This window comes from Chelonoidis abingdonii, chromosome 10 (genome assembly GCF_003597395.2).
Source record: "Chelonoidis abingdonii isolate Lonesome George chromosome 10, CheloAbing_2.0, whole genome shotgun sequence".
NCBI classification, from domain to species: domain Eukaryota; kingdom Metazoa; phylum Chordata; order Testudines; family Testudinidae; genus Chelonoidis; species Chelonoidis abingdonii.
Window position 1 is genome coordinate 19,612,548 of NC_133778.1, and position 26,348 is coordinate 19,638,895.

A 26,348-nucleotide genomic window follows, 5' to 3' on the forward strand; every position below is an offset into this window, starting at 1 on the left:
TTCAAATCAGACAGTTCAGTTATACACGTTGAAAATTTTGTCTGGGTCAACTAGTATACCCAAATAACTCCCTCTCCCTTTGATGCAGCATTTACAAATCTGGAGTAAAGCTATCAAATATCTGGATTCTTTAAAATATATCTGGATTATTTAATACATATTTATTTTATATTATAAATTTTACAGAATGTTGAGAATGAAGTTCTATTTTTATATTGGTTCCTCTATCGGCCTTTTTGTGCGAGTATGAATGAATTTAACGTTTCTGTATTGCTGGATTGAAAGCAGAGCTCTCTGCAGGTGTGTCAGATAGGTACTGCACAAACATTTGCTGTACCCTGCCAATAGGCCTCAGCTCCACCTTGTAGGGGTAAAAGTTTATAGCCAATGGCTATGTCTACAGTATGAAATTTAAAATGTACCACTGTTGCTATCACTGGTTCAGTTCTATAGATACAAATACTGGCAAGTGGAAGTGTGAGAATAGGCAAGGTGTTGACTGGCATCAGTGTTTTAAACACTGAGAAATATATACCTGTTCTGAGCAGGGTTACACAACATGAGACTTAAAATAATAGCTACTACCTAGAATCCAGTTATATGCTAGTTCTCCCAGTTGGCAGTGAAGCTGAACCACTGTAGCTTTGATGAGACTTTTTAGTGAAGGGGAAAAAAGCCTACGGGACACAGAGACAATGCCCGTTCAGTCCTTTATTACTCTGATGAGACTATGGTCACCAATAGCAGTGGTTCTTTTAGTAATGTGCTGTATGTTCTTGCCAACTACTTTGAGATCAGCGAACTTACATTGCGCAGGACACCAAACTCTAGAGAGGGACTGGGAACCAGCAAGATGGAGATAATTTTTTCCTCTTTACAGCCCAGTTAACCCTCAGCAAACTACAGTTGTGAGACCAGTATTGTGACACACTATCCAATATTTTTATAAGAAGCTCTTATTGTAGTCAGAACACTATTTTTAAATATTTTATGATAGGCTTATTAATTTTTTTCAACCAGAATATTTTAAAATGTATTTTGTGTATTTTCTTTTTTCCAACACTTTAGAAATACATATGTCATTTTTAGGTATCAATTAATAGAAACAGTAACCTGGGCAAAGCAAGCAGTGGTTCCCAATGAATGGCAGTTCCAGACTGAGGTGACTAAGTTCTCTTACCAAGTCTTGCTCCTGTTTTTCATAGATCTATTATTGTGAGGCCTCCTACTGAAGGCAGTGAAAGAGTGGTACCTAAATACAGATGAGAGCACTAAGATTTAGAACTGAACTTCTAATTATTCTCATGACTACAGTATTTTAGTTATAGAAGAAAACTAAGTCGCAAAAGGGACTGGTTATTCCACTGCTCTGGCAGATAAGCATGCTTTGCATAAGAAACATACACTGAAAAAACAGAAGGGGATTTGGAAAAATACAAAGATACTTCTTGAAATCTGTACCTGCAGTAATACAAACGTACAATCAAATTTGATATGTGCAATTTCATATTTTCTGGTACCAGTAAGAGAAGTTATGATGAGTAAATACCTTACTGTTGATCTTATTTCCATCTTATGATAGGAAAAAAAAAAAAAGAGTTTTAAAGAAGTTAGTTATGTCTAGGGACCTACCAAATTCACGGTCATGAAAATCTGGTCTTTTTTACCCTATACTATACAGATTTCACAGGAGAGACCAGTGTTTTGCAAATTTGGGGTCCAGACCCAAAAGGGAGTTGCAGGGGGGTCACTAGGTTATTTTAGGGAGGTAATGGTATTGCCACCCTTACTTCTGCACTGACTTCAGAGCTGAACAGCCAGAGAGCACTGGCTGCTGGCCAGGCACACAGCTCTGAAGGCAGTGCCCCACCAGCAGCAGTGCAGAAGTAAGAGTGGCAATACCATACCCTGCCCCTCTTGCTGCTGCCTTCAGAGCTGGGCGGCCAGACAGTGGCAGCTACTGATTGAGGGCCCAGCTCTGCAGGCAGCAGCACAGAAGTAAGGGTGGCAATACCATACTATGCCATCCTTACTTCTGCGCTGCTGCTGGTGGCAGCTCTGCCGTCAGAGCTAGGCTCCCGGCCAGCAGCCGCCGCTCTCCATCTGCTCAGCTCTGAAAGCAGTGCCTCCACGAGCAGCAGTGCAGAAGCAAGCGTAGTAGTACTGCAACACCCCACCAAAAAAACCTTTTTGGATCAGGACCCCCTACAATTACAACATTGTGAAATTTCAGATTTAAATAACTGAAATCATGAAATTTATGATTTTTAGAATCCCATGACTGTGAAATTGACCAAAATGGACCATGAATTTGGTAGGGCCCTAGTTATGTCATACTCAAGGAATCAATAGCAATATTGTCCCCAATTTTCCATGAAAATAGTGCTGAGTTAGGAGAAACAGTTTGAAATAGTCACACAGCCTCGATGCAATTAAATGCCCCTTCAAAAGAAGTGTGTTTTTGAGACATTTCTACATCAACTAAATAATTAATAATGGTATCGGTGACAGTAAAGTAATTGAGCATATTCAATAGTCATGGCTTCTTAAATGAAAATAAGTTACCCTGGCCACACATATATTTGTAACATATGACCTAAAATTTTCTTAATCTTTGTTGTGAGGGGAGTTAAGAAAGACTCAGAGAAACCGCTGACCCATTTATATAGTGCCTTTCATTTTATTTCTATAAACTATAGAAATTATTCAGTAGGCTTTTTAAAAAATTGTAGAAAACCTATTGCTTAGTGTCTTTCTGCAATTATTAATTAGGTGTACATATTACAGATATAAAAAAAACAAAAAAAGCATTTACATCAATTACACTTGCAAGACATTGATTTTTTAAAAAGGTGTTTCTGAAGAAAGCATATAAATCTTACTAATTTAAAATATCAAGACAACCCTTTCTTCTCTATCAGGTTACCCATAGAACCACCACACATTATAGACAGATACAGCTACTGACTTATAGCGAGGCCATAACTAAGGAATCAAACAAATGCAAGGTAAACATCTTTTTCCAAAATACTGAATTCACTTATAAGTACAGTACTTTTTTAAAATGCACCATATTTGATTTTAATAAAACTTTATTTTTAGATATTATGTTACATCAACATTAAGGTTCACCAAATCACATCAGTAAATCATCAACAGTGAACAAGTACATGAAACATACCCAAACATTATACCCCGGTAACTCGGTATCTCATAGATAACTGTACAGGATGTGTGCATACATGTTATATGCATACATCCCAGAGGCTGTCACCCCAGTTCTACCAGCATAATTTGTAGCAGGAAATGTCAAACAACGATGAATGGACCTGTAAATGTCTCATTGACATATACAGCAAAAGCCTTCCGCTTCAAAAGGAAGAAGACAGTGGGATCTAGGCTTGATACCCAATCTTCCATCTCCCCACGGGCCTTAACCTGAACCCTTAATCTCTCTCCCCACCGCATCCCCCGGGGTACAGCAGGTCACGACCTGACTCCAGGAGGCAAAGCAGGTCCTGTCCGGAGCGCCCCACGCCCGACAGGCAGCGGGTCCTGTCCTAACTACCCCTCGCCTGTCCCCTCATTGGGGGGGCAGCGGGTCCCGCCCTGACCCCCGCTCCCCACACTGGGGGCAGCAGTCCCCTCTGCCCTCCCCTGTCCGTCCCCACACTGAGGGGCTGCGGGCCGGGTCCATCCCCCTAGGCAGGGGCGAGGCAGGCAGCGACTCTACTTCTCCTCACGCCGCGCGGCGAGCAGCGCCGGCGGCCGCCCTGCCAGGACCTCCCGGCGGCAGAACCGGGCGCCCGCCATGTTGGCCGCAAAACAATAGCCCCGGGGGGCTGCCCCCCTCCTCCGCGGAGGCGCCGCCCCACAGCCCCCGGCAGGTCTGGGAGCCAGAACGCTCCGCGCGCGGAGGGGGTGGGGAGGGCAGACTGGGCGCGGCTCCTCCCGCCTTGGCTGCCGCGAACCCTGCAGGGGAGTCAGGGAAGCGGAAAGAAAATTCAGAACGAGTCTACTCAACCTCGTCTTGGCTCTCGCAGGCACCACCATGGAGACAGCCGTACAGCGCAAGCGCAGCAACGCACTCCCTGCAGTGTAATCTGCTCCCCACAGGCCACCGTACAACCCGGAAATAGTGGCCCCCAAATGCCCTTATTGAAGCTTACAGATTGCACGGGGAAGAAATCGCTGCCCTGCTGTGAGGCGGCGCATGGCACATTGGCAATTGTGGCCTCGCGCTATGCATGCTGGGATTTGTAGTCCCAGACACCTCGTTGACTTCCACCCCCTCCATGGGCCGCGCTGCTTGCTGGCACTGGTAGTTTCCATGGAGCCTGCCGTAATGAAGGTTGGCGTCTCTGCATTTGCCTCACAGGCTGCAGCATGGGTGCGCGAGTAGCTCCCATTCTCACCCAGCCAGGAACTGGTGGGCGGGGCGCCCAGAGTGGCTTGACCGGGGTAGCGGCTCCGGCCCTTTAAGAGCAGCCCCCACTAATCGCTGGCGGAATGCTCGATCTGTGCCGCTGCTCCGGGCTGATTGACTGCGGCTCTGAAACACGTGCTCTCTCTGCTGCGCTGTCTGGGGAGAGAGAGCTGAGGGCTGGGTCCAGCCTTGTGTCCTGCACTCCGTGTCAGTCCTCAGCTGGGCACAGGCGCACGCATAGCCCCGGCCCAGCCTCGCCCTCTCCGACCCAATGGCCCAGCTCCAGGCTCGGTTCTTCACCGAGAACCACAAGTGAGTCTGGGGTGGCCTAACTGCCCGGGGGGGGTGGGGGTGGGGGTTGGGGGCGGGGGCGGTAAAGCAAGGGAAACGCGGACAACGAACGATACTGATGAGCGATGCCTGGCATTGATGTAGTTCTGAGCGGTCACACACCATGTGCAGGCCATCACCGCGGCAGGGTGGGACGGAAGGAGAGCAACTAGGAGACGGGAAATTGAGGATACTGCTACAGGGTCAAATCTTACTGGGATGGGTGGGTGTTGGTTGGTTGGGGAAGACAGATTTATTTACTTCATCTTTCCTGGCAAACAGCATTTCCCAGCAAAACTCAATAAACTCCTACAAGTTAATTGAAAAGATCTGTGATCAAGATTTACACAGTGGCCCTTATTTTGCTTCCACTGAAGTCAGAGGCATCCTCTCTGATTTTAAGGGGGAATAAACTCAAGGCCATAATCTAAGTGTTGGCAAATGTTGTAAGGGGTGGGGCTTTAGCAACTCTTTTAATATTCACTCATTTTCTCTACTTTCCCAGTGACATCTACCCAGGTAGATTCCGCTTGGATCTTAGAGATTAATTTGGACATAGTATAGTGTATATTATGAGCTATTGTATTTGTGAATGTTAGAGAGTAGGTTTCAAAAAAGGTGAAGAAAAAAATAAGTTCCTGGTTCTTGCTTGGCTACACACGAGTTGAACTTCAGAAAATCTTAGCAAAGTGAGCCTAAACTATACAGTATAATGAGATTAGGATGGGCAGGATTCTTGAAGCAAGTGCAAATAAAGTATGTGTGCATTCAAACTGCAAAGTGATTAAAACCCTCACTTGCAAAAAGGGCTGTATCACAGACTTTTAGATAATGTGCTTATTTTGTGCCAATTGAGAAGTGCTGAAACTCACAGCTCAATAAGTCAATTCCTATTTTCTTCCCTTTAGGTATGTAGTAGATGATGTTCCATTCTCCATCCCAGCAGCCTCTGAAATTGCTGATCTCAGTAATATCATCAATAAATTGCTGCAAGCTAAACATGGTATGTATTTGGAAGGTGATTTACCTTTTTTAGAAAAAGGAATACTTAAAAAAAAATGGAAACTTACTAAAGTATTTAGAATCTCTTCATAAATGTGTAAATTATAGGGGCTTAACATACAAAGGTTCCACTCCTGCAAAGACTTATGAACATGGGTACAGCAAAGCATATAAGACTCATCAAGATTCCTTGGTTAGAAAAACAATTGTTTTCACAGTTGGGCAGAATTCTCCTTTCAAATTTTCACAGAGGATCTTACCTCCCTTGTTGTTCTTACTTGTCTTATAGTATCTATAACATTTTTTAGGCGTCATACATGATCATTAAAAATATAACCCTTGATTCTGCACTCAGATCCATGCAGATGGACCTTATACCCACAAAGATGTATTGTACATGTATGCAGTATGGTAGCTATGCTGGCGTAGACCCCTAGCATAGAAATAGTTTACACCGAGAGTTTTTATCTCAGTGTAGGATCATCCACTCCCCAAACTTTAGCTGCATTGGCAGAAGCACTCTTCCGAGTATGGGTTTTTTCAACTTTTAAGTGTAGACCAAGCCAGAGTTTGATTGAAGTCAGTGGAACCATACACAAGTACGGGTCTGCTTGCACAGGACTGATCACATGAATGATTGGGGGAAATCAAGAGTAAAACCCATAAGCAGTCCTGCCCTTGATTGTTTTTAAAAATAAAAAAGAGACATACTTGTGTCAATCTCACCGTTACTTTGTTCTCACTTTGTCTCTTATCTACCTTTTTTCTGGCTACATAGATTGTAAGCTTTTTGGGGAAGGGACTGTTCCCAGCCCTCCATTCTATTTATACAGTACTTATCACATTGGGGGGGAAAAAAGAAATAAAAACAAAATTTTAATCCAGTTGACTGACTAAAACTTTGCAGTGTTATTTGAAACTCACCTGACTCTTTCCCTGGTGAGTAGTCGGGAGGCAAGTTCCAGAGGTTGGTACCTGGACTGTGGTTAGCCAACAATAGAGATGCTCCAGCAGACAGAAATGGAGGTATAACTGGGTCTCAGCCCATGTAGAACTATAAAAGTTATTCTTAACTTCTCAAATTGCAACTAAAATTGAAGAGGTAACACCTTAGAAGCCTGGAGTCCTGGCTACAGAGACACTACTTATAGAAACTTAGGTGCTGTTTTCCCCAAGGCGTCCTTTGGGTCAAGATCTGCCCTCAGTTAAATCTGTGTAATCCCTTTCAGATAAGGGGGTTGCACAGTTGTAACTGGGAGAAAAAGGTGGCCCTTGAATTTATTTTAACTAAATTTAGTTTGTTCCTAAAATTTGCTCTTTTTTTCTGGATTGTATAAGTTTAAAACTTGAAATTTAAACGTTGTTTCTTGTTTGTCTTAGAGGACCACAAATATGTGGAGTTTGATTTCCTTGTCAAGGGCCAGTTCTTGCGTATGTCACTGGTCAAACACATGGAAGCGGAAAACATCTCAACAGTAAGTTATACACACTTTCTGTGGACCACATTGTAGGATGATGGGATTTAAAGAGCCCGACCTAGACCATTTAATTAGATACAGATTTTAAATTTGATCTGGTTTACAGTTCTCCATATTCCATGCATTTTTCTTTCTTAGTATTCCTTTGCCTTTCTGATGAAGCCCAAATAATTTCCCTTATTTTCCTCTGAAGACCCTGTATTATTCTTTTGCCCATGGAGGATTCACCAAGACTTGGTTTGGAGCCTGAAAGTGCTCCTAATGACTAGAGTTTGTTATTGAGCAATCTGAGACATTTCCTTCTCCTGTTGTCTGGTTTCATATAGTTCTGGAAGGAGACTGGTCCCGTTTTGGTCACCATCAATGTATTTTTGTCTCCTGCTCTGCTAGTCTGTGGTCAGTGGCACTGTGTGGGTCAAATGATCTGAAGTATTATAGACACTCCACTACTAAGCATGATAAGCATAGTGGGGAAAACCTAGAAAAGAAAAGGAATAACACTGTCTTACTATGGAAATCATTTGCAGCTACTTTTAAGCACTGTATTAGTAATTTGATAAGCCAATAGGTAGCGTTGATCAGTAGTGACGTACTTGTACTTAAGGTATCGCTCATTTGCTAAGAGCCCAATCCTGCAAAAACTTAAGCATGTGTGTAAACTTTAATCATGTGAGTGGGCCTATTGACTTCAATAGGACTGCTCACCTAAGTAAAATTACACACATTCTTAAGTGTTTGCAGCATTGGGCCCTTAATTATGAATCTTTGTGCTAGGTCCTGATGCATTGCTACCATCTGCCTTCTGTTCAGTTATGCATATGCTTGCCTGTCAAGGAGTTAGGGCTACCTGAATACCTATTTGCAGTAGCAGCTCAATTTCTAAGGCAGAGTAGAGCTCACACAGTCGCATGGAAGGTAGCGGACTCTGGGTTGTATAGTTGATATCTTTGTCTTGCCAATTGGTACCACTGCTCAGAGCAGTTGGGAACTACTGTACTAGATCATTATGGTTGTTTATTTAAAAAGAAAAAACACACTGATGGCTTCTTGTCTTTTGAGAGTTTAGGAGGAAGTGGTGGAAATAGAATATGTGGAGAAGTACACAGCACCTCAACCCGAGGAATGCATGTTCCATGACGACTGGATCAGTTCTATTGAAGCTACGGAAGAATGGTATCGCAGACCCACTAAGCCAGTCATAAGTTTCCATCTTGGTTTCTCCCACTGTCTGTAGCTGATTTCATAATTAATTATTGGTACTTCTCTTTAACAGTTTTCTTCCCATTCCATATTTCTCTTCTTTGTTTTAAATGATTTTTCTACCTTTTAAATCAATTGTTTATATGCAGGCCATATATCTGGGAATTTAGCTGAAGTTTGAGCTCCTCCATGCTACCTTTACAGTAACTTTAACCCAAGTAGGAAGGTACCATGCATAAGAGGATAAGATTTGCTCCTGGTATGAGTTAGAACTGATGAGTAGCACTGATGATATCATCTCCTTTAATAAAACAATAACATCTTGCTGTCTTTTTACATTTATTTCTAATATTTCAATATTTTATACTTCAAATATTAATTTTAAGTTACTACTATAGTTTCAAAACCCTTATCTGGAGTGCTTTAAAGAAATGTTTACCACCCTAGTTGTCTTTTCTACTACAGTAGAACCTTAAAGTTACGAACACCTCAGGAATAGAGGTTGTTTGTAACTCTGAACAAAACATTATGGTGGTTCTTTCAAAAGGTTACAAAGTAACATTGACTTAGCAGAACTTTGAAACTTTACTAGGAAGAGGAAAAATGCTGCTTCACTTTTTTTTTTTTTTTTTTTTTTTTTTTTGGTAATTTACCTTTAATAGTACTGTACTGTATTTGCTATTTCTTTTTCCATCTCTGCTGGTGCCCGATTGTGTACTTCTGGTTCCAAATCAGCGGTGTGGTTGACCGGTCAGTTTATAACTCTGGTGTTTATAACGCTGAAGTTCTACTATAAATATTTCCAGAGCTGTTGTTCACTATTGATTATACTGAGACTCCCCGATTTATTAATGGATTGAAAATGCTTTGCTAATCAGCGTAAATAATTAATTTATTATCGGTCTTAAATTCGATATGAGACTTAAGCATTTAATTTACCAGAATGCTCAATATTCTCACTTCTCTCTTGTATACCTTCTCTAGAAATCCACAGTTAATTTATTCCTTAAGAAAGTTTGCTTTGAACCTATTAAAATCTAAATTTTATCCAGTTTTTGCAAACAAGTTAAATTTTAATGTTAATTTTTTTTATTTCAAAGAGGGCTAAGTTTACATAAAGGAGATGTTTTCTTTATTCATGTCTCTCAACTGGTTATCCTTCTAATAGTCTCCAAGTTCCTCATTGAAAAGATCTCCCATGATGCACCATTGGCTTTAAAGAATGTTTCAATATCTGTATCCCCTAGGATCTTGACTGGCTCTTATGATCAGACCTCTCGAATCTGGTCTTTAGAAGGAAAATCCATCATGACAATTGCTGGGCACACAGAGGTGGTGAAAGATGTGGCATGGGTGAAAAAAGGTCAGTACACCTTATACTGGTTGGGAGTGACCTAAAGCAATTTACTGGAAAACATACAGGTTCAATTGCCAACCTAAATGTTACAGCTATTGTAAGCACTGCTTCTAAGATATTAGAAATGAAATAATTGAGTAAAATCCCTCATAATAAAATATTTTAAACAAACTCAGTATTTTCTAATAACTATTTAAATATTCTAAGTTAATCTTCATTAGTATTTGTGCATTTAAATCTGTGATACACCGCACTCTCACTAGAACACATGTCTGTATAGTGTGAATTCACACGTAATGCAGCTGCAGCCATGGATCCCAAATTTAATTACTCTAATTGCAATTCATCGTAACGCAGTACTGCGAATGGATCCCAAATTTCACGTTCTAGTGAGGGTCTGGTGTATTTACATGAATCTTTTAATTTGTATTGGGTCACTGTGTAAATTTTTAAAATCTTAATCTTGCTTCCTCTAAAAGGATTTTTAAAAGGACTTCCTTAATTGGATTTGTATGTTGGCACTTTCTTCCTTCCTTAGATAGTTTGTCATGCCTGCTACTCAGTGCCTCTCTGGATCAGACTATCCTGCTGTGGGAGTGGAATGTAGAGAGGAACAAAGTGAAAGCCCTTCACTGTTATAGAGGACATGCTGGAAGTGTGGACTCTATAGCAGTTGACTGCACAAGAACTAAAGTGAGTTACTTGCAGAAAGAGGTCTGTGTTGAGCTAGTGAGTTGTGGATTCTGTGTTGCTTGTTTATATGTAAAAATCACATTTTTTTTGTCCTCTGCATGTGAATTGGTCATATGTTGTCAAATGCATACAATTTGTATAAACCTATGTATTAATTGTGGATACCAAAGCACTTGTAAATTGGTGATAGCCTTGCATTTGATATAATGGAAGTAATGTGCTGTATTGAAAAGAAAAGATACATAAAACCCTTAATATTGCACAAAAAACTGAAGATGATTTTAGTAGCATAGGCAACATTTTAAGCAGAAAGATGACTTTCTGTGGCTTATGTGAACTAGTTGGATTTTACATAATCTTTTTAATAAAAAGTTTCTATTCATCTAGTTCTGCAGTGGATCTTGGGATAAGATGTTAAAAATCTGGTCTGCAGGTAAGATGAATATTTTATGAATACTTTGCCTGAGATTTTTGGCTGTAAGTTAGAGTTTTAAAATTTAATTATCTGGAATGACTGAAACTTCTGAATGGATTTTATTTCAACCATTTAAAATGGGTATTATGTCTTAATTTTCACTTTTGAAGTTTTTATTTTTATATATATAATTATAGTTACTCAGTTACACCAGAAACTCTCTTATTTTGACATGTTACTGCTTTTTATACATTTTCCATTTGAGAATAAAATGTGTGTTCTTGTGGATCCCCCCGCCCCCCCAATATAGTTGCTGTCTCAGGCCATCCAGCCTAAGCTGGGGAGGCTGCCAACTCCAGGGATAGCGCTAGTAGCAGGGGGTGGGGAGGTCCAGGTCCACCCTACTCCACCGGATCCTAACCATGGGCCCTGACTATGGCAGAATCTTCCACCGCTGAGTGAGCAGGGATCCCATTGAAACACACTGACCTAGTCTCTGGCAACCAAACCGGATTAATGTCTAGTGCCCCAGGGCTACTTCCTACTGTACTTCAATATCCTGGGGTTCCTCCTTCTCCTCAGGGTACATGGCCAGGGGCAGTCCCAGCACCCCTTCAGGGGTCTCGGCACTGTAGAGCTCTGTCTCGGGCACAGGGCTCAGCAGCAGATGAGGGACATCTGCTCCTTTCTCTGGCTCTCACCCAACTGAGCTGCAGAGCCTGCCGTTTAAACTTCCTGCCCCGCCTTCTGCTTGGGGGGTGGGAGGGCGGAGGGCGCATGGCTTGCCTGGATCCACCCACCAGGGGATGGGGAGTTGTCCGTCCCTCCCCCTCAGTCTCTGAGGGAGGCCACGGCTACTTGCTATAGTCATTTATTATGGTGCAACAATAATTGTGCCAAGATTGTGTTAGAGAGTTCAGTTTTAACAATTTAACTTCTGTTTTTTCTGCGATAATGGACACTATTACTTAAAACAGATTAAAGCCCCAGTCTGCATTGACATAATGCAGCAGACCTCTGCACAGATTTTAATTACAGGATTATGGCCTAAACTTAACTTAAACACTTAGATTTCACGTATAGCTGCCAACAGGGTGTCTTTTTTCCAAATACTATTTACAAATTTTAGCATTCAATAGGCTCGTACAGTTTGTAGTTTTTAATATAGACACTTTAAGAAGTTGTGGACTCTTTTCCTAATCTTCTTTCATAGGCATCGTGACTCGAGGGGCAATAAATTGACTAAACTGATCCTGACCTGGTAACAAAAAATAACCATACAGTCCTTCGCTAGCCAGTTAGATGCCTCCTTTCAAAATGCCCATTGAAGTTTATATATATAAATAAATGTGTAAATTAAAATATAGAGTGACTATGTACAGAATATAGGATGGATTTTTTGAGGTTTTTTTCCATGACGGAAGGATGGTCTTGTAGAGGAATTACTCTAGGACGTGGAAGATCTGAGTTAATTTCTTTGTGCCTAAATTCCTCAGCTGTAAAATGGGAATAATAATACTGATCTAATTGACAGGAGTGTTGAGGATTAAATTTATGTTTTGGCAGGCAATTGGATACTATGGTGATGGGGGTGGGAGGGGCATGTAAGTACTTAGCTGGGAATGCATCCCAGACTCTTCTAAACCAAGCTTGACTTTCTTTCCATCATAGTGCCTACAGATGAAGAGGATGAAATAGAGGAAGCAGCAAACAGACCAAGGAAGAAGCAGAAAATTGAACAGCTTGGACTAACCAGGGTAAGAAATGGTCAGGATTTATGTAGAACCTCAGCTGAAAAGCATGGAAATATTTGATAAATATGTGTAGGGGGAAATTTCTGATGAAATATCTGAAAATTAATCTACATACAAATATATTTATTTGGTGAAATAATTTTTTTTCTACAATAACTAAGCCACTATTTTTCTGATCTTAATATTTTAATTTCTAGACTCCCATTGCAACTCTTTCTGGCCATACTGAAGCCATCTCCTCTGTGCTGTGGTCAGATGCTGAAGAAATTTGTAGTGCATCATGGGATCATACAATTAAAATATGGGATGTGGAGACAGGAGGTCTCAAATCAACTTTGGTGAGATTTCTTTACATGTTGTACATTAAAACTTTTCACCAAATTCCTACTGGTGTAACTCCAGTTCAGTTTGAATTTAGAATTTGTACAAGAGTAGCTGCTAACTTATGACTTCTTTTCTTATGCAGACCGGAAACAAAGTGTTTAATTCTATCTCCTACTCACCACTGTGTCGGCGTCTAGCATCTGGGAATACTGACAGACACATTAGATTATGGGATCCCCGCACTAAAGGTGAGCAAAAGTGAACGTGTGGGTAACACAAATGACTTTTCAAATTCATAATGTGTTGAGAGAAGGGGGTACATTTTAACACATTTCATGAGATACAGACAAATAGTAAAGTTTGTGTGTATAACTGTTTCCTAACTGGGGGAGCTAGACATTTTAACCAAAAATTAACAGGAGCGGTGGGGACAGGGAAAGCTGTATGGACCTGGATCCTTTCCACATTCCATTGCAAAAATGCTCCCATGACTGTGTAAAGTGATGAGAAGCGATCCTCATTCCCTCCCTGCTCTCTGAGTGAGCCTTATTTCAGCTGACCACAGCAGTAGCTCATTTAATTGGCTATTCTAAGTACTATTGCTTTTTGCCTTTTGAGGCCTGACTTTTTCATTCTTAAATAACTTTCACATCCCTCGGCCCACGCCGCTTCCCGCCACCCCATTGGCCCGGAGCGGCAAACCGTGGCCAGTGGGAGCCACAATTGGCTGAACCTGCGGAGGCGGCAGGTAAACAAACTGGTTCAGCCTGCCAGGATGCTTACCCTGGCAAGCCACGTACCAGAGGTTGCCAACCCTTGCCTTAGACCAGGGGTCGGCAACCTTTCAGAAGTGGTGTGCCGAGTCTTTATTTATTCGCTCTAATTTAAGGTTTTGCGTGCCGGTAATACATTTTAACCTTTTTAGAAGATCTTTCTATAAGTCTATAATATATAACTAAACTATTGTATGTAAAGTAAATAAGGTTTTTTAAAATTTTTAAAAAACTTCATTTAAAATTTAAATTAAAATGCAGAGCCCCCCGGACCGGTGGTCAGGACCGAGGCAGTGTGAGTGCCACTGAAAATCAGCTCGCGTGCTGCCTTTGGCATGCGTGCCATAGGTTGCCTACTCCTGTCTTAGACAGTAACTTGGAAAACAAATCCAATTCTTCTCTTTTAAAGATGTTTCTTTTTTACTGAATTTTGAAAGCTGCCCTGCTAACAGCCTTGAAATCCTAAAGACACTTTTATCAGTGGGTTAAATGCCACTGTTTTGTCAGGGTGCCTAAACCCTGAATAGGGGAGACTATCTGTAGAAGTGGAAAAGTAGCTGATTACATGTCTGATCAATCTTTGAACTCCTTACAAGTCTGAAATGGCTGCCAATCATTGCAGTTCATGATATTTACTGAGACTATCACACATCATAAACCAGAGAGGAATATCTTTTTATCCATACAAACCAGGCCAGATTTGAACCAATAATTTAGAGATAAAAGGCTTCATATCTCATTAATAATCCCTAGAGCCATTCAGTCACCTTGATCAAAGAAACTCTTTCAACAGTGGAAAACGTACCCTTTGGTAACAATAAGGTGGCTAGATTTTTGTCCTTTCTACAAGAGCTTGTGTGCATGCATGTGTGCATTTTAACCTCTCATGCTGTCTGAAACAATGATGAGCAGGAAGAACTATCCAGTCCCCACCTGTGTTAAACTTGACTGCTTCTCATATACTAGTGGATTTTATAAATATCTTAAGCTGACCTGTATACATTTCTGTAAATTGGGGTGGTGGGTTTTCATTTTTTCTGTCCCAGATGGTTCCTTGGTACTCCTCTCTTTGACTTCTCACACTGGCTGGGTGACATCTGTAAAGTGGTCTCCCACACATGAGCAACAGCTAATCTCAGGTTCTCTAGACAACGTTGTCAAGATTTGGGACACAAGGAGGTAAATGCCATTCTTTAATATTCACAGGTAGCACTTAGAGTTTCATGTAGCCTAGTGACACAACAAAAGTATATGGGGAAGTTTAAATGGAGACTCCAACTACATTTCTGGAATGTAGGTTAGATATGGAGATTAGAAACACCTAATAGATGAGCGAGAAATGCACTTGCCTTCTGCCAGCAGCTCTGTGGCTGGACATTGAAATCAACTGTATTGACCTTCCCACCCAGGATTTCTGTGGCAATTCTGCATTGAGTGAGATGGCATGGAAAGAGGTTTCATTTGTAATCTTGCTAGTGGGTTTAATTTTTTTTTTATTTTTTTTTTTAAATCTTAGTTATGCTAGCAAGATTTTTAAGAGTATCTGTCTTCTGGAAGGAGCCTAATGTGTGTAGTTTGATTTGCTCCCCATTGTGGACATTTCATAACACGTAGCTGCAAGGAAAGGCGTAGTTTGTTTGAAACAGATACTTTCAAAAGCAAGAGGTCTGGGTCAGTGGTTCTCAACCAGGGGTCCATGTACCCCTGGGGATATGCGAAGTCTTCCAGGGGGTACATCAACTCATCTAGATATTTGCCTAGTTTTACAACAGGCTACATAAAAAGCGCTAGCAAAATCAGAACAAACTAAAATTTCATACAGACAATGACTTGTTTATACTGCTCTATATACTATACATTGAAATGTAAGTATAATATTTGTATTTCAATCAATTTATTTTACAATTATGATAAAAATGAGAAAGTAAGAAGTTTTTCAGTAATAGCGTGCTGTGATTTGTATTTTTTTTTTTTTTTTGTCTGATTTTATAAGCAAGTAGTCTTAAGTGAGGTGAAACCTGGGCGTACTCAAGACAAATCAGACTCCTGAAAGGGTTACATTAGTCTGGAAAGGTTGAGAACCACTAGTCTAAGTCAAACAACATCTGACTTGAAAGGGGTAATGGTACAGAAGAACAATTGGTCTAGGGTTCAGTTGCATAATCAAGACTTTTATAATAAACTGTGTACCTAGTTTTTACCTGCCTGCAACTTGTTTAATGAGATTACTATTTTTGATTTTTTCCTATGCTGAACACGGCAGGAGTAGAGCTCAAAACTCACGTGAGCTTCTTGGGGAGGTGTCTTGGACTTCATAGACTTGTGAATATCTGCACACCTTCACAACAATAGGTCCCACAAGACTTCCCAAACACAAAAAGGGTGCCCTACTCACCAGTAGCCATCTGGGGTAGTCAGCTGCCACAGAGGTGTTACCACTCTTTTTTCCCCTCACTGAACAGAGCTTTCATCCTGTTGGTTTGGTGTTGCAGCGTTAAGCCTAGCTCACTACAGAAGTACAGTGAATTGTTTCCTCTATTCTGAGTTTTGCACCTGCTGCTCCTGATGCCACACCTTGAACAACTTTCTCTCATCAGTCCATGGCCCTGGTCAGGCTCCAAAAATTGCATTCCCTGAGTGAATATAATCCTCAGATACTGCATAAAAGCTAGCTACTCCAGGGTGGGGGCACCAAAGATGTTGTCAGTAGCTACTGGGCTCTGATTTTGTTGCTCTGGAGGTGCTCTCCGAACATTCTCCATGGCCTTGCCTCAGATGCTTTGCAACTGCTCTTCATTAGCTCTCGTTTCTTACTCAATAAGAAAGGATTCTGATGAGGCTAAGTGTTCATCCCTGGGTTTCCATTTTGGAAAAATGGCACTGCTACCCAAAGCCTGATGGGAGTTTGACCTCTTATTGCACAATTCCTCTGGGGTCCCAGAATGCCCTTCAAAATTTCCAACAAGGCACTGCTCCAGTGCGTACCCAAAAGACAGTGCAACTTTCTAATGGTGTAATATAGTACAAGTGTGCATGTGGGCTAAAAGAGCATGTCTTATGTAGACATCCTGCTCCACTGATGCTATCTGACTGGTCTAGTTACCAGTGATCCACTTACCTAGTTATAGACACAATCGTAAAGAAATACATGATAGAATCAGGAACAACTGTTGTCTGAATTCAGTGGTTGGGAACACCAGCGTATGGCTTAATTCTGTTCTCCCCCAAGAATTATAGTGGTAGAAGTATGGTTTTTTAATGTTACAAGATTATAGTGTGATCAAACCCAGAATTTTCTAGGAGTGAAAACTTTTTGTATATAATTTTACTTAATTTATGATTTATAACTCTAAATGTCTATCTTATCAGTTGCAAGGCTCCTCTCTATGATTTGGCTGCGCATGAAGACAAGGTTTTGTGTGTGGAATGGACTGAAGCAGGGGTAAGAACTTGAGGAACAGAATTTTATTCCTTAAATGTGTATGTTTTGGATGGGAAGGGGACTGATGATGGTATTGATGTTCTCTAGTTTAGAATTAAACATCAGTGAACTTTTTACTATTGGATATCTCCTGTTGGTGTGTGTGGATCATATTCTCCCTTTTGCTTATATGGCATGGAAGAGATCAGAAGGCTTTAATCATAGTGTGATGGGTTAGGGTGGACCCTCCATAGGGGAAAAGTGGTTATTAGGCATCCTTACCAGATGGCCACCTCGTGCCCTCTCCCCCCCTCCCCCCCCGGTCCGTCCATGGGGATTATATGAAAGCTCTGCACCATAGCATTAGGGGGACAAAATCAAGTAAGAGTGGAAGTCAGAACAGCCACTCAAGGTGGCATATTTCTTTCTTTGGACATGGGAACTTATGATGAAAATTACTTCTGTGCTACTCTAAGCAGCATTTTCTTCTCTGTGGCATTAGACTATGGAGGTAGCATGCACAGGCAGCTGGACCTGGCAAAGGTATGCTGCCACTTCTTTGTGGTGTGGGCACAAGCATGTTAACTTTGGGGCCCAGCTGCATGTATCTAAGCACAGCATAGGTTTTGGAGACCCCAACTCCACAGTCCCAGGGGCCCTACCTCTTAGACCAGTGAAAGCCTTACACATTTTCACGTAAGCTTTACCTTCCCCAATTTTTTTTTTTTTTTTTTTTTGGTAGGAAGGTAAGATATAGGGCTGTATATCTGAATTTGAACCAATTAAAATGGACTATGGGGTTCACATCACCATTGTTTGTTACTCCTGACATTTAGCTCTTCAGAGGAAGAACGGAATCAGACTGCTGAGGAATAATTTTAAATATTTATTCAGCTCATATGTGTTGCCCAGGGACAAAAATTGTGTGGATATTTACTTGGTTTGACAGTGAGCACAACTTGTTTTTCCCCATTACAGTTGCTGTTGAGTGGAGGGGCAGACAACAAGCTATATTCCTATAGATATTCAGCAACAACCTCTGATGTTGGAGCATGAAAATGAAGGGCAAGAAGATTTTAGAGGTTACTTTCCAGTAGCCCTAACCTGCTGGAAGATTTTAGATAACATACAGTTCAGCATCTGAAGAAAACAGCCTCCTAGAAAAACTGTCTGCTTCTACTTTGTACCGGAAAGCAGCCCTTTGTGGTTTTTGTATTATAGCAACATGTATATGTATTTGTATTTATAACAGAAAGACAGAACTACGAAGCAACCTCACACTTATCTGGTCTGATACTGAAATCAAACATTTGCCCCTTTTCTCTCATAAGGACTATATAAAGAACACTGGAGTTTACTTTTAATAAAATGTTACTGAGATTGCTAGACAAATTACTCACTAGACCAAATTATTTTGTATTAATTCACATTCTCTTTTTTATAAAGATTTTATCTATAAAGTTCAATATATTATGGGTCTGAACTCAAGTAGGTACTTGAGTTACACAATTTCCAGTTGCTTCAGTGGGGGCTGGAAGTACTTATTAGCTCAAGATTCACCCTTCACCCTTGAACAATGTCTGATGCTGCTTCCGCTGAAATAAATGGAATTAGGATAAGGTCCTTAATAGGGATGTGATGCAAATTATGTCACCATTATAGTTTCAAGGTGTTCTCTATTGATTTTATTGGCAAATGGAATATTTTGGTTCCTGTCATTCATAAGTTAAAGTGGTGTAAATGTACACTTTAAAAAAAATTACTGGCTGATATTGAAAAAAAATACTATACAGTAATGCATTAATGGAATATCTAACTGCTAAGGAAACCCTTATTGTGCAGTATAGGGTGCCCTGTCCAAACTGAAGCTCTAAGTACCTGTTGGCAAAAAGACTGCAGACAAAGCAATGTTTTATCAGAGCCATTTATTGTAACTGTCTATTCTGAGCTGGATACCCCAAGGAGTTCTCTATATGATTTTTTTTCTTTTACCCTCCCTCACATGAAATTAGTAAATCATCATAATCTGGTCTCTTCTGAGTAATATTTCCTATTAAATAATAAGGGCTCAACATGTGTGGGAGTTACCTGAGACGCAGTACTAGAACACATTCTTCTTTAACAAAGAGCAAGTTAAGTGCTCAGATCTCTCTCCATATATTTTCACATCAGCAAATAACTTGCATCGGAGAATTTTCTTTACAATTTAGTAGAAGCAATCTGTGCATTTAGCTTGGTTGAGGATGTGGCATTTAATGCATAATCAGCTTTATTTTAGAGGATGTAGATCAACAATTCACTTGTTTTCTGGGGGGGGAGGAAAAAACAGAAGTTTCACAAGGCTTCAATCTTGTATCAAAATAGTTAGACATCCATGGCGGCTCACTTCCTCCCGTGAGGGTACTGTTTTCATTACCAGCTCTAGTGGAAGAGCTCTGCCCCATTAAATAGTATACAAATAGTTCAGGGTATCAAAGGAACTAATCATTCCTAAACTACACATTCTTGTTATAAACCAACCCCAAACATTTAAAGCCTGAGTGTTTTTGCATTTTTTTAAATAATGATATGGGTCTTGGTTTTCAATAAAATTACAACATAGTTAAGTCACAGGCTAAGAATAAAGTTCCCCGTTTTATTCTTCATTGAGGACTGCAAAAATCTGACTGCGTGTGCTTCAGAAGATACCCATGTAAAGACTTCAGATTTGTTCCAAGAGTCTCTGACAGCAATAAAAGATATTAAAATAATGAAGCAAAAACCATTTATGAATTATTAAAAGGGGAGAGAATTTAGTTTTGTTGGTTTAATTTTTTTCTTTAAAGAATGTAAAAATGTGGTATTTTTATACATAGACATGTAATCCTTAGGGAAAACTGACTTGTAGAGGGGGGTCTTGACTGAATAAAGACTGATGGAGTGGCCTTTTAGTTGGAGTTCAGAGATCAGTTTGCTCTCCTTATCCTTTTAGAGTATTCCAAAGGCCATTTCTAGGTTTGTAATTTACATTCTTGCCTAGTCTTTATAAAAGTAACTGAGGGAAAAATTCTATTTTCTGATTTATTTATTTTTAACTTGGAGGGAAAAAAAAGGTCTGTGGTTTGAATGTACAGTGACAAGGACATCTAAACTTGCATTCTGATATGAACGATTAGAAGTAAATAATGTTCCAAAGGTTAAAATATACATTTTAATTGTAAAGAAAAAAAAATCTCATGCACACAACCATTGTTACTGTGTTTTAATCAGATACTGCTGCTTAGCTGTGTTCTCCACCAGCAGCCTATTAAAAAAAATGGATACATCAGTCAGTGAGTATTATTTCTCTGAATTACCAGTGTGTGAATGACCTATAGTTCTAGTTTCCACTTATTTTTGTAGCTTTGACAGACAAAATAAGTAGTACAGGTTATACACATGAGTTCTTTTAAGATTAATGAATGCCCATAAATAAATACATAATCTTGCCTTCCTCTCCCCCCCATCCCCCAAGAGAACTCATGTTTTAACACTCAGTCTCATAGGCCTGGGCACCTTTCTAATTGTTTCTGCTGTTGGATTTCCCCTTTAATACCAGAACTCAGAGTGAGCTGCTGATACACCACTTTCGTATTTCTTTCTAGTTATCCCTGTTGCCAAACTTGTCCTCTGTTCAGAACAGTATGCAGCTACTGTAAATGCATCTTCAGAATTCTGCTCTGCCTGCAAATTTTCCCTGGGAGCAGGTATCAAGGCTGATGTTTACAGAAACAAACTAAAAGAAATCCAACAGCCAGTACTGGTAGAACCATATCCATAATTGCAAGCTCTGCATTCTTCCAGCATAAGAGAATTGTGACATGTTTCAGACAATGAGTCAAAATTTTGTGTCTGCTACAATTGCATCACTGGAATGACCAGCTGAAGTTTTAAGGAATTATCAAATATTATATCAATCAAAAAAAGCCCACTTGAAATGACAGTATTATGATCCATTGTGTTTAGTGTAAGTGGTCAGCTTTGGATTACACATGGGTTGTAGTTCAAAAGGTTCATTTTTTTTTTTTTAATTTAGAGAAGCACTATAACTTGCCCAATGTTATAAAATGATACCAGATGTTACACACTACAAGATTACATCAGTATCTCCCCTGCTCTCTACTTAGTTTACATTCAGAGTCTATCTAGAGATTAAATAAAATTGTTTAACTGGCCTTGAAAATGTTTTATAGATTCTGTTCAAGTCCTATGCTCTAATTTACAAAGGTCTTAATGAAGCAGTTTTTCCAAGAGTATGTATGTTTACTTCTTTCATCATACCAATTTGAATGGTCAGTATGAGCTGATTTTAAAATAGGGAGCAAATAGTGAATGAATTCTTGGAACACAATGAAAATTCTCTAGAACCAAGGATGCTTGAGTATCCCATCTGAAGATGATTCTACTTCTTAGCAATATATTTTTGCATATATTTCTTGTACAATTTTATGTGTCCTAACTACATAGGCAGACCAAGGAACTATATAAATAGACTGGGAAATAGTGTGTTTTTCTTTAACAATAAGGTGAATGACAAGTGATCATATTGCAGCATTTACTCATTTTTGCCTGAATGAGGACTGTAGGATTTGCAATTAAAAGTGCCTTTTAACTTTTGGATAGGAAAGAAGTGTCATGTCAGATTTTTACTTTGTTCCTGTTTAAGTTAAAAATAATTTCCTTTCTTCTACACCTTGTCTAATCAATAGCCTGCTTGTGAGTTTCTTTTTTGAAGTTGGCATTAAAAAAGAGAATTCTAGTGCTGATTTCCTTTTAAGCCCTGATCCTGCACGTTATTGTACATAAGCACGGGGTCTGGCCATGGAAACTTGCAGGATTGGGGCTGTAGTGTGGAATAAATCGATAGTTTGAGAATACTGGACTGGATTTATGACAATTCCACAAAGATATTCAACTATGTTTCACTGCTGTGAGGACAGAATTGTATAGCTAACTATTCTTTCACCAGTCGTGTGCTCTAAGAATCACAATTTTGGTCAATCTCTTAATTAACTGAAAAGTCTTTATAATTGTTTTTCATTTTTCTTATGCATTTTACTTACATTGAAAACTTTAAGCAATTAGCAAAGATTTGCTAGCAGAAGCTCTCTCTTAGTATACATCAAATAATACTGTACTGGACAGTATAGAGCAATATTTTAAAGCAGTTATTTAAGACAAGAGGCTGTCTACTTAGTTTTTGGCACAGAGCAATACTTAAGTTTTGTGTTCATTTTTTTTTCCCACTTGACTTTCCTTGTTTCTCTTTTTACCTCAGAGGTACATCTTTCACTCTGGATGATTTTTGTTGAATGCAAGGAGAACAGTAGTCTCAGCAGGACTTCCTTCCTCTCCCTACCCCATTTTAAGCGTCTTGTTTTCAGAGCTCCCTCAAATGGAACACAATTAAATATTTGAGAAAAAATGTGAAATTTTAAATGTCACTGGACTACACAGTAAAATCTGCATACATCTATTACCTTTGGAGCTGGTCACCATCTTGAGAATTAAACAGGGCCATAAGTAGTCCATAGGATTTGGAATGACAGTGGAGATGACTTTCTCAGAACAAAATTACTTCCAGGTTAACTTTCCATCAGACATCACTGCTCTGGCCTGTGCTATTAGCTCTCACTTTTATGCCTATATAGGAGACAAGGAGAAAACCTGTATCATACCCATACCCACACCCATCCTTGGCTGGTTGACACTGTTAGGCAATGCCATGTCTAGTTTAGAGTGGAAGTTTAAAAAGGGCAGAGCTCATGTCTTCTTACTTGCCTATAAAGCCCCCTGTACCCTTGGGCAAACCACCACCACCAGAAGAGAACATGATAACACCAGCTAAGGATGGATTAAATATTTAAGGGCACATGCACCCTTTCACCCCACAGTAGGTCACACATCCATTATTCATAAAGGTACCATTGAAATGCAGGCACCTCTGGGTGTCAGGGCAGCAACCAGACAGCACAAAGTGGGGTGCGGAGGGGGTGCCTGAGGAATGGGATGTGGGGCCTGCTGGCCCCTGGCAGAGCCAGGTGCTTTGCAGGTTGGGGTCACGGATGCCCCCCGTTCCCTAGTAGTCCGTGTCAGTCCGGCGGGGCGGGGCAGGACGGCAGTACAACCCCCAGCCGCCACTTGAACCGCCCCGCCGTGACAGACAGTCCCTACCGGTCTCGAGTGCTCGGAGGCGGGGCTGCTCGCCTGGTCTCGGGGATGCTCCACAGTTGGCACCCGGTCCAGAGCGGCCCGCGGCTCCCCCTACAACGCTGGGCGGGGGCCAACGGGCCAGAACCGTCAGCGGCCCCGGCTGCTTTGGGGACTCCTGGCACCGGCCCCCACAGGCTGCATGGCGGTGAGTGACTGGCCGTGGCCGTACGCCGGGTTGGGGAGGTGGAGATGCTCCCTGTCCCTCAGGTCACCTGATCGTAAACCTACTGCCCCTCCGCAGGGCTTCTGCGCCCCAGCGGGCCGCCCCTCGCTGCCCGTTATCCTCCACACACTCAGAGCCGCGCCTCCCTTACCCCCCGTTATCCTCCACACACACAGAGCACACGCCCCCCTTGCCGCCCCTTATCCTCCACACACACAGAGCACACGCCCTCCTCGCCCCCCCTTATCCTCCACACACTCAGAGCCGCACCCCCCCGCTGCCCGTTATCCTCCGCACAATCGGAGCCGCGCCCCCCCCGCCTTATTCTCCACACACTCAGAGCCGCGCCCCCCGTTATCCTCCACATACTCAAAGCCGCGCCCCCCCGCTGCCCGTTATCCTCCACACACTCAGAGCCGCGCCCCCTCACCCCCGTTATCCTCCACACACACAGAGCCGCGCCCCCCGTTATCCTCCAGACACTCAGAGCCGCGCCCCCCTCGCCCCCCGTTATCCTCCACACACTCAGAGCCGGGCCCCCTGTTATCCTCCACATTCGGAGCCGCGCCCCCCTCGCCCCCCGTTGTCCTACACACACAGAGCACGCACCCCCCCTTATCCTCCACACACACACAGAGCCGCGCCCCCCTCGCCCCCCGTTATCCTCCACACACACAGAGCACGTGCCCCCCTCGCCCCCGTTATCCTNCACACACACACAGAGCCGCGCCCCCCTCGCCCCCCGTTATCCTCCACACACACAGAGCACGTGCCCCCCTCGCCCCCGTTATCCTCCACACACTCAAAGAGCCGCGCCCCCCCCGCTGCCCGTTATCCTCCACACACACACAGCACGTGCCCCCCTCTCCCCCGTTATCCTCCACACACACAGAGCCGCGCCCCCCTCGCCCCCCTTATCCTCCACACACACAGAGCACGTGCCCCCCCTTATCCTCCACACACTCAGAGCACGTGCCCCCCGTTATCCTCTACACACACAGAGCCGCGCCCCCCGTTATCCTCTACACACACAGAGCCGCGCCCCCCTCACCCCGGTTATCCTCCACACACACAGAGCCGCGCCCCCCTCGCCCCCCATTTTCCTCCACACACACAGAGCCGCGCCCCGTTATCCTCCACACACTCAGAGCCACGCCCCCCTCGCCCTCATTATCCTCCACACACACAGAGCTGCGCCCCCCTCGCCCCATTATCCTCCACACACACAGAGCACGCACCCCCCCTTATCCTCCACACACTCAGAGCCGCGCCCCCCGTTATCCTCCACACACACAGAGCCGCGCCCCCTCGCCCCCCATTTTCCTCCACATACTCAGAGCCACGCCCCGTTATCCTCCACACTCAGAGCACGCGCCCCCCTTGCTGCCCGTTATCCTCCACACACTCAGAGCCGCGCCCCCCACTGCCCTTTATCCTCCACACACACAGAGCACATGTCCCCCTCGCCCCCGTTATCCTCCACACACTCAGAGCCGTGCCCCCGCTCCCCGTTATCCTCCACACACACAGGGCACGCGCCCCCCTCGCCCCCCGTTATCCTCCACACACTCAAAGAGCCGCGCCCCCCAGCTGCCCGTTATCCTCCACACACTCAGAGCCGCGCCCCTGTTATCCTTCACACACTCAGAGCACGCGCCCCCCTCGCCGCCCTGTTATCCTCCACACACTCAGAGCACGCACTCCCCACCCATTACTGCCTCCCCCACCCACTGCCTGCCCCGTGAATGCCAGTTACTGCTCCCCCATCTCCCTCAATGACACTTACTGCATCCCCCAAAAACTTAGTAGCCCCACAGCATTCCCCCTCAATGCCAGTTCATGCCCCTGGCATCCTGGCACCTCATCACTATCAGTTACTGCTCCCCCAACACATAGCACCACATCACTGTCAGTTACTACCATGCATGCCTCTTACTGTTCTCAGCAACTTTTTCTTCTTCTCTTGGCTACCAGGGCCTTTCCACTCCAAACTTCCATGGGGGCCCTTATTGCAGGGCTTAAAATGGAATTTCATTTCCACTGGCTCCTGGGGATGCTACTTGGCATCCCTCTCATTTGAACAACATTTAACACATGTCTTTAAACTACTGATCAGATATCAACTACTGCTACTAACATTTCTACAGCATCTACAGATCCCAATCAGACTGGAGACCCAGTGTGCTGGGGTCTGTACTAACAGGTATGAAGACATTGTGGGTATGTCTACACTGCAGTATAAACCCCAGGTTTGGACTCAGACTTCAGCCTAGCCTTTCCCCCCGCACCATGCATCTACACACAAATCATGCTAATCCAAGGCTCAGCAGCAACATTTTGGATTACACTAAGAAATCTGGAGTATGGGTGGCTGGACTCAGGCTTGCATAATACCGTGTAGACACTGGAACCTCACTTTGAGACATAGCATTCAACAATTCCTAAGGTGGAGCTACAAATGACTATTAACACGCCCAGGACTGCTAACTCAAGTTCTAACAACCCTCTGCTTACATTCAGTGTAGACATACCCTATCCCTCTCCTCCAGACTTTACAACCTAATTAGCCCAGCTCAGAGGCATACATGCCCAAATAGGGTTTTAGACTAGTCTCAGATTTGGATTTCTAAAGCCTGCTTCCAAAATCTTACAATTAGTGGAAGTGCTTTGGCAAGACAGTTCTTCCTTCCTGCTAATGTCCAGCTTCACTTTTAAAGTTAAGTTTGGTGTCGATCATTTTTTAAATGGCAAAGAGAAACCCAAGGTTTGGGGCAGAAGGGA

The 26,348-nt window shown here is 42.4% G+C and overlaps 2 protein-coding genes across 6 annotated transcripts in view; one reads left to right on the forward strand and one right to left on the reverse strand.

Annotated features, from left to right (window-relative positions):
• The window catches only part of CARF (calcium responsive transcription factor), a 61,495-nt gene extending 57,390 nt beyond the window's left edge, over positions 1-4,105 (reverse strand). For 3 of the 4 annotated variants that reach the window (XM_032775347.2, XM_032775349.2, XM_032775348.2), the window contains exon 1: positions 4,025-4,105. The gene's annotated coding sequence lies outside the window, so the exon portion shown is untranslated. The remainder of the gene's footprint in view (positions 1-4,024) is intronic. The other variant, XM_075069996.1, reaches the window with a different exon arrangement.
• Positions 4,106-4,557: 452 nt separating this feature from the next.
• On the forward strand, positions 4,558-20,480 carry WDR12 (WD repeat domain 12). 2 transcript variants are annotated; one of them, XM_032775352.2, is made up of 13 exons: positions 4,558-4,738; positions 5,665-5,759; positions 7,139-7,233; positions 8,303-8,409; positions 9,684-9,799; positions 10,332-10,486; positions 10,874-10,919; positions 12,573-12,658; positions 12,853-12,993; positions 13,122-13,227; positions 14,799-14,931; positions 17,122-17,194; positions 18,152-20,480. In XM_032775352.2, exons 1-13 carry the CDS (start codon positions 4,698-4,700, stop codon positions 18,227-18,229), a joined length of 1,272 nt encoding a protein of 423 aa, XP_032631243.1. In that variant the 5' UTR covers positions 4,558-4,697; the 3' UTR covers positions 18,230-20,480. The 2 variants fall into 2 exon arrangements, with proteins under 2 accessions (XP_032631243.1, XP_074926098.1); XM_075069997.1 differs by lacking the exon at positions 14,799-14,931 and having other exon boundaries at positions 4,607-4,738.
• Positions 20,481-26,348: the final 5,868 nt, after the last annotated feature.

Excerpts from the sequence above, each read along its gene's own strand:
- WDR12 (XM_032775352.2), top strand. The coding sequence starts at position 4,698 with ATGGCCCAGCTCCAGGCTCGGTTCTTCACCGAGAACCACAA. Across the intron at positions 13,228-14,798 it reads ATGGGATCCCCGCACTAAAG|ATGGTTCCTTGGTACTCCTC; the intron begins GTGAGCAAAAGT and ends TTTCTGTCCCAG. Across the intron at positions 14,932-17,121 it reads AAGATTTGGGACACAAGGAG|TTGCAAGGCTCCTCTCTATG; the intron begins GTAAATGCCATT and ends CTATCTTATCAG.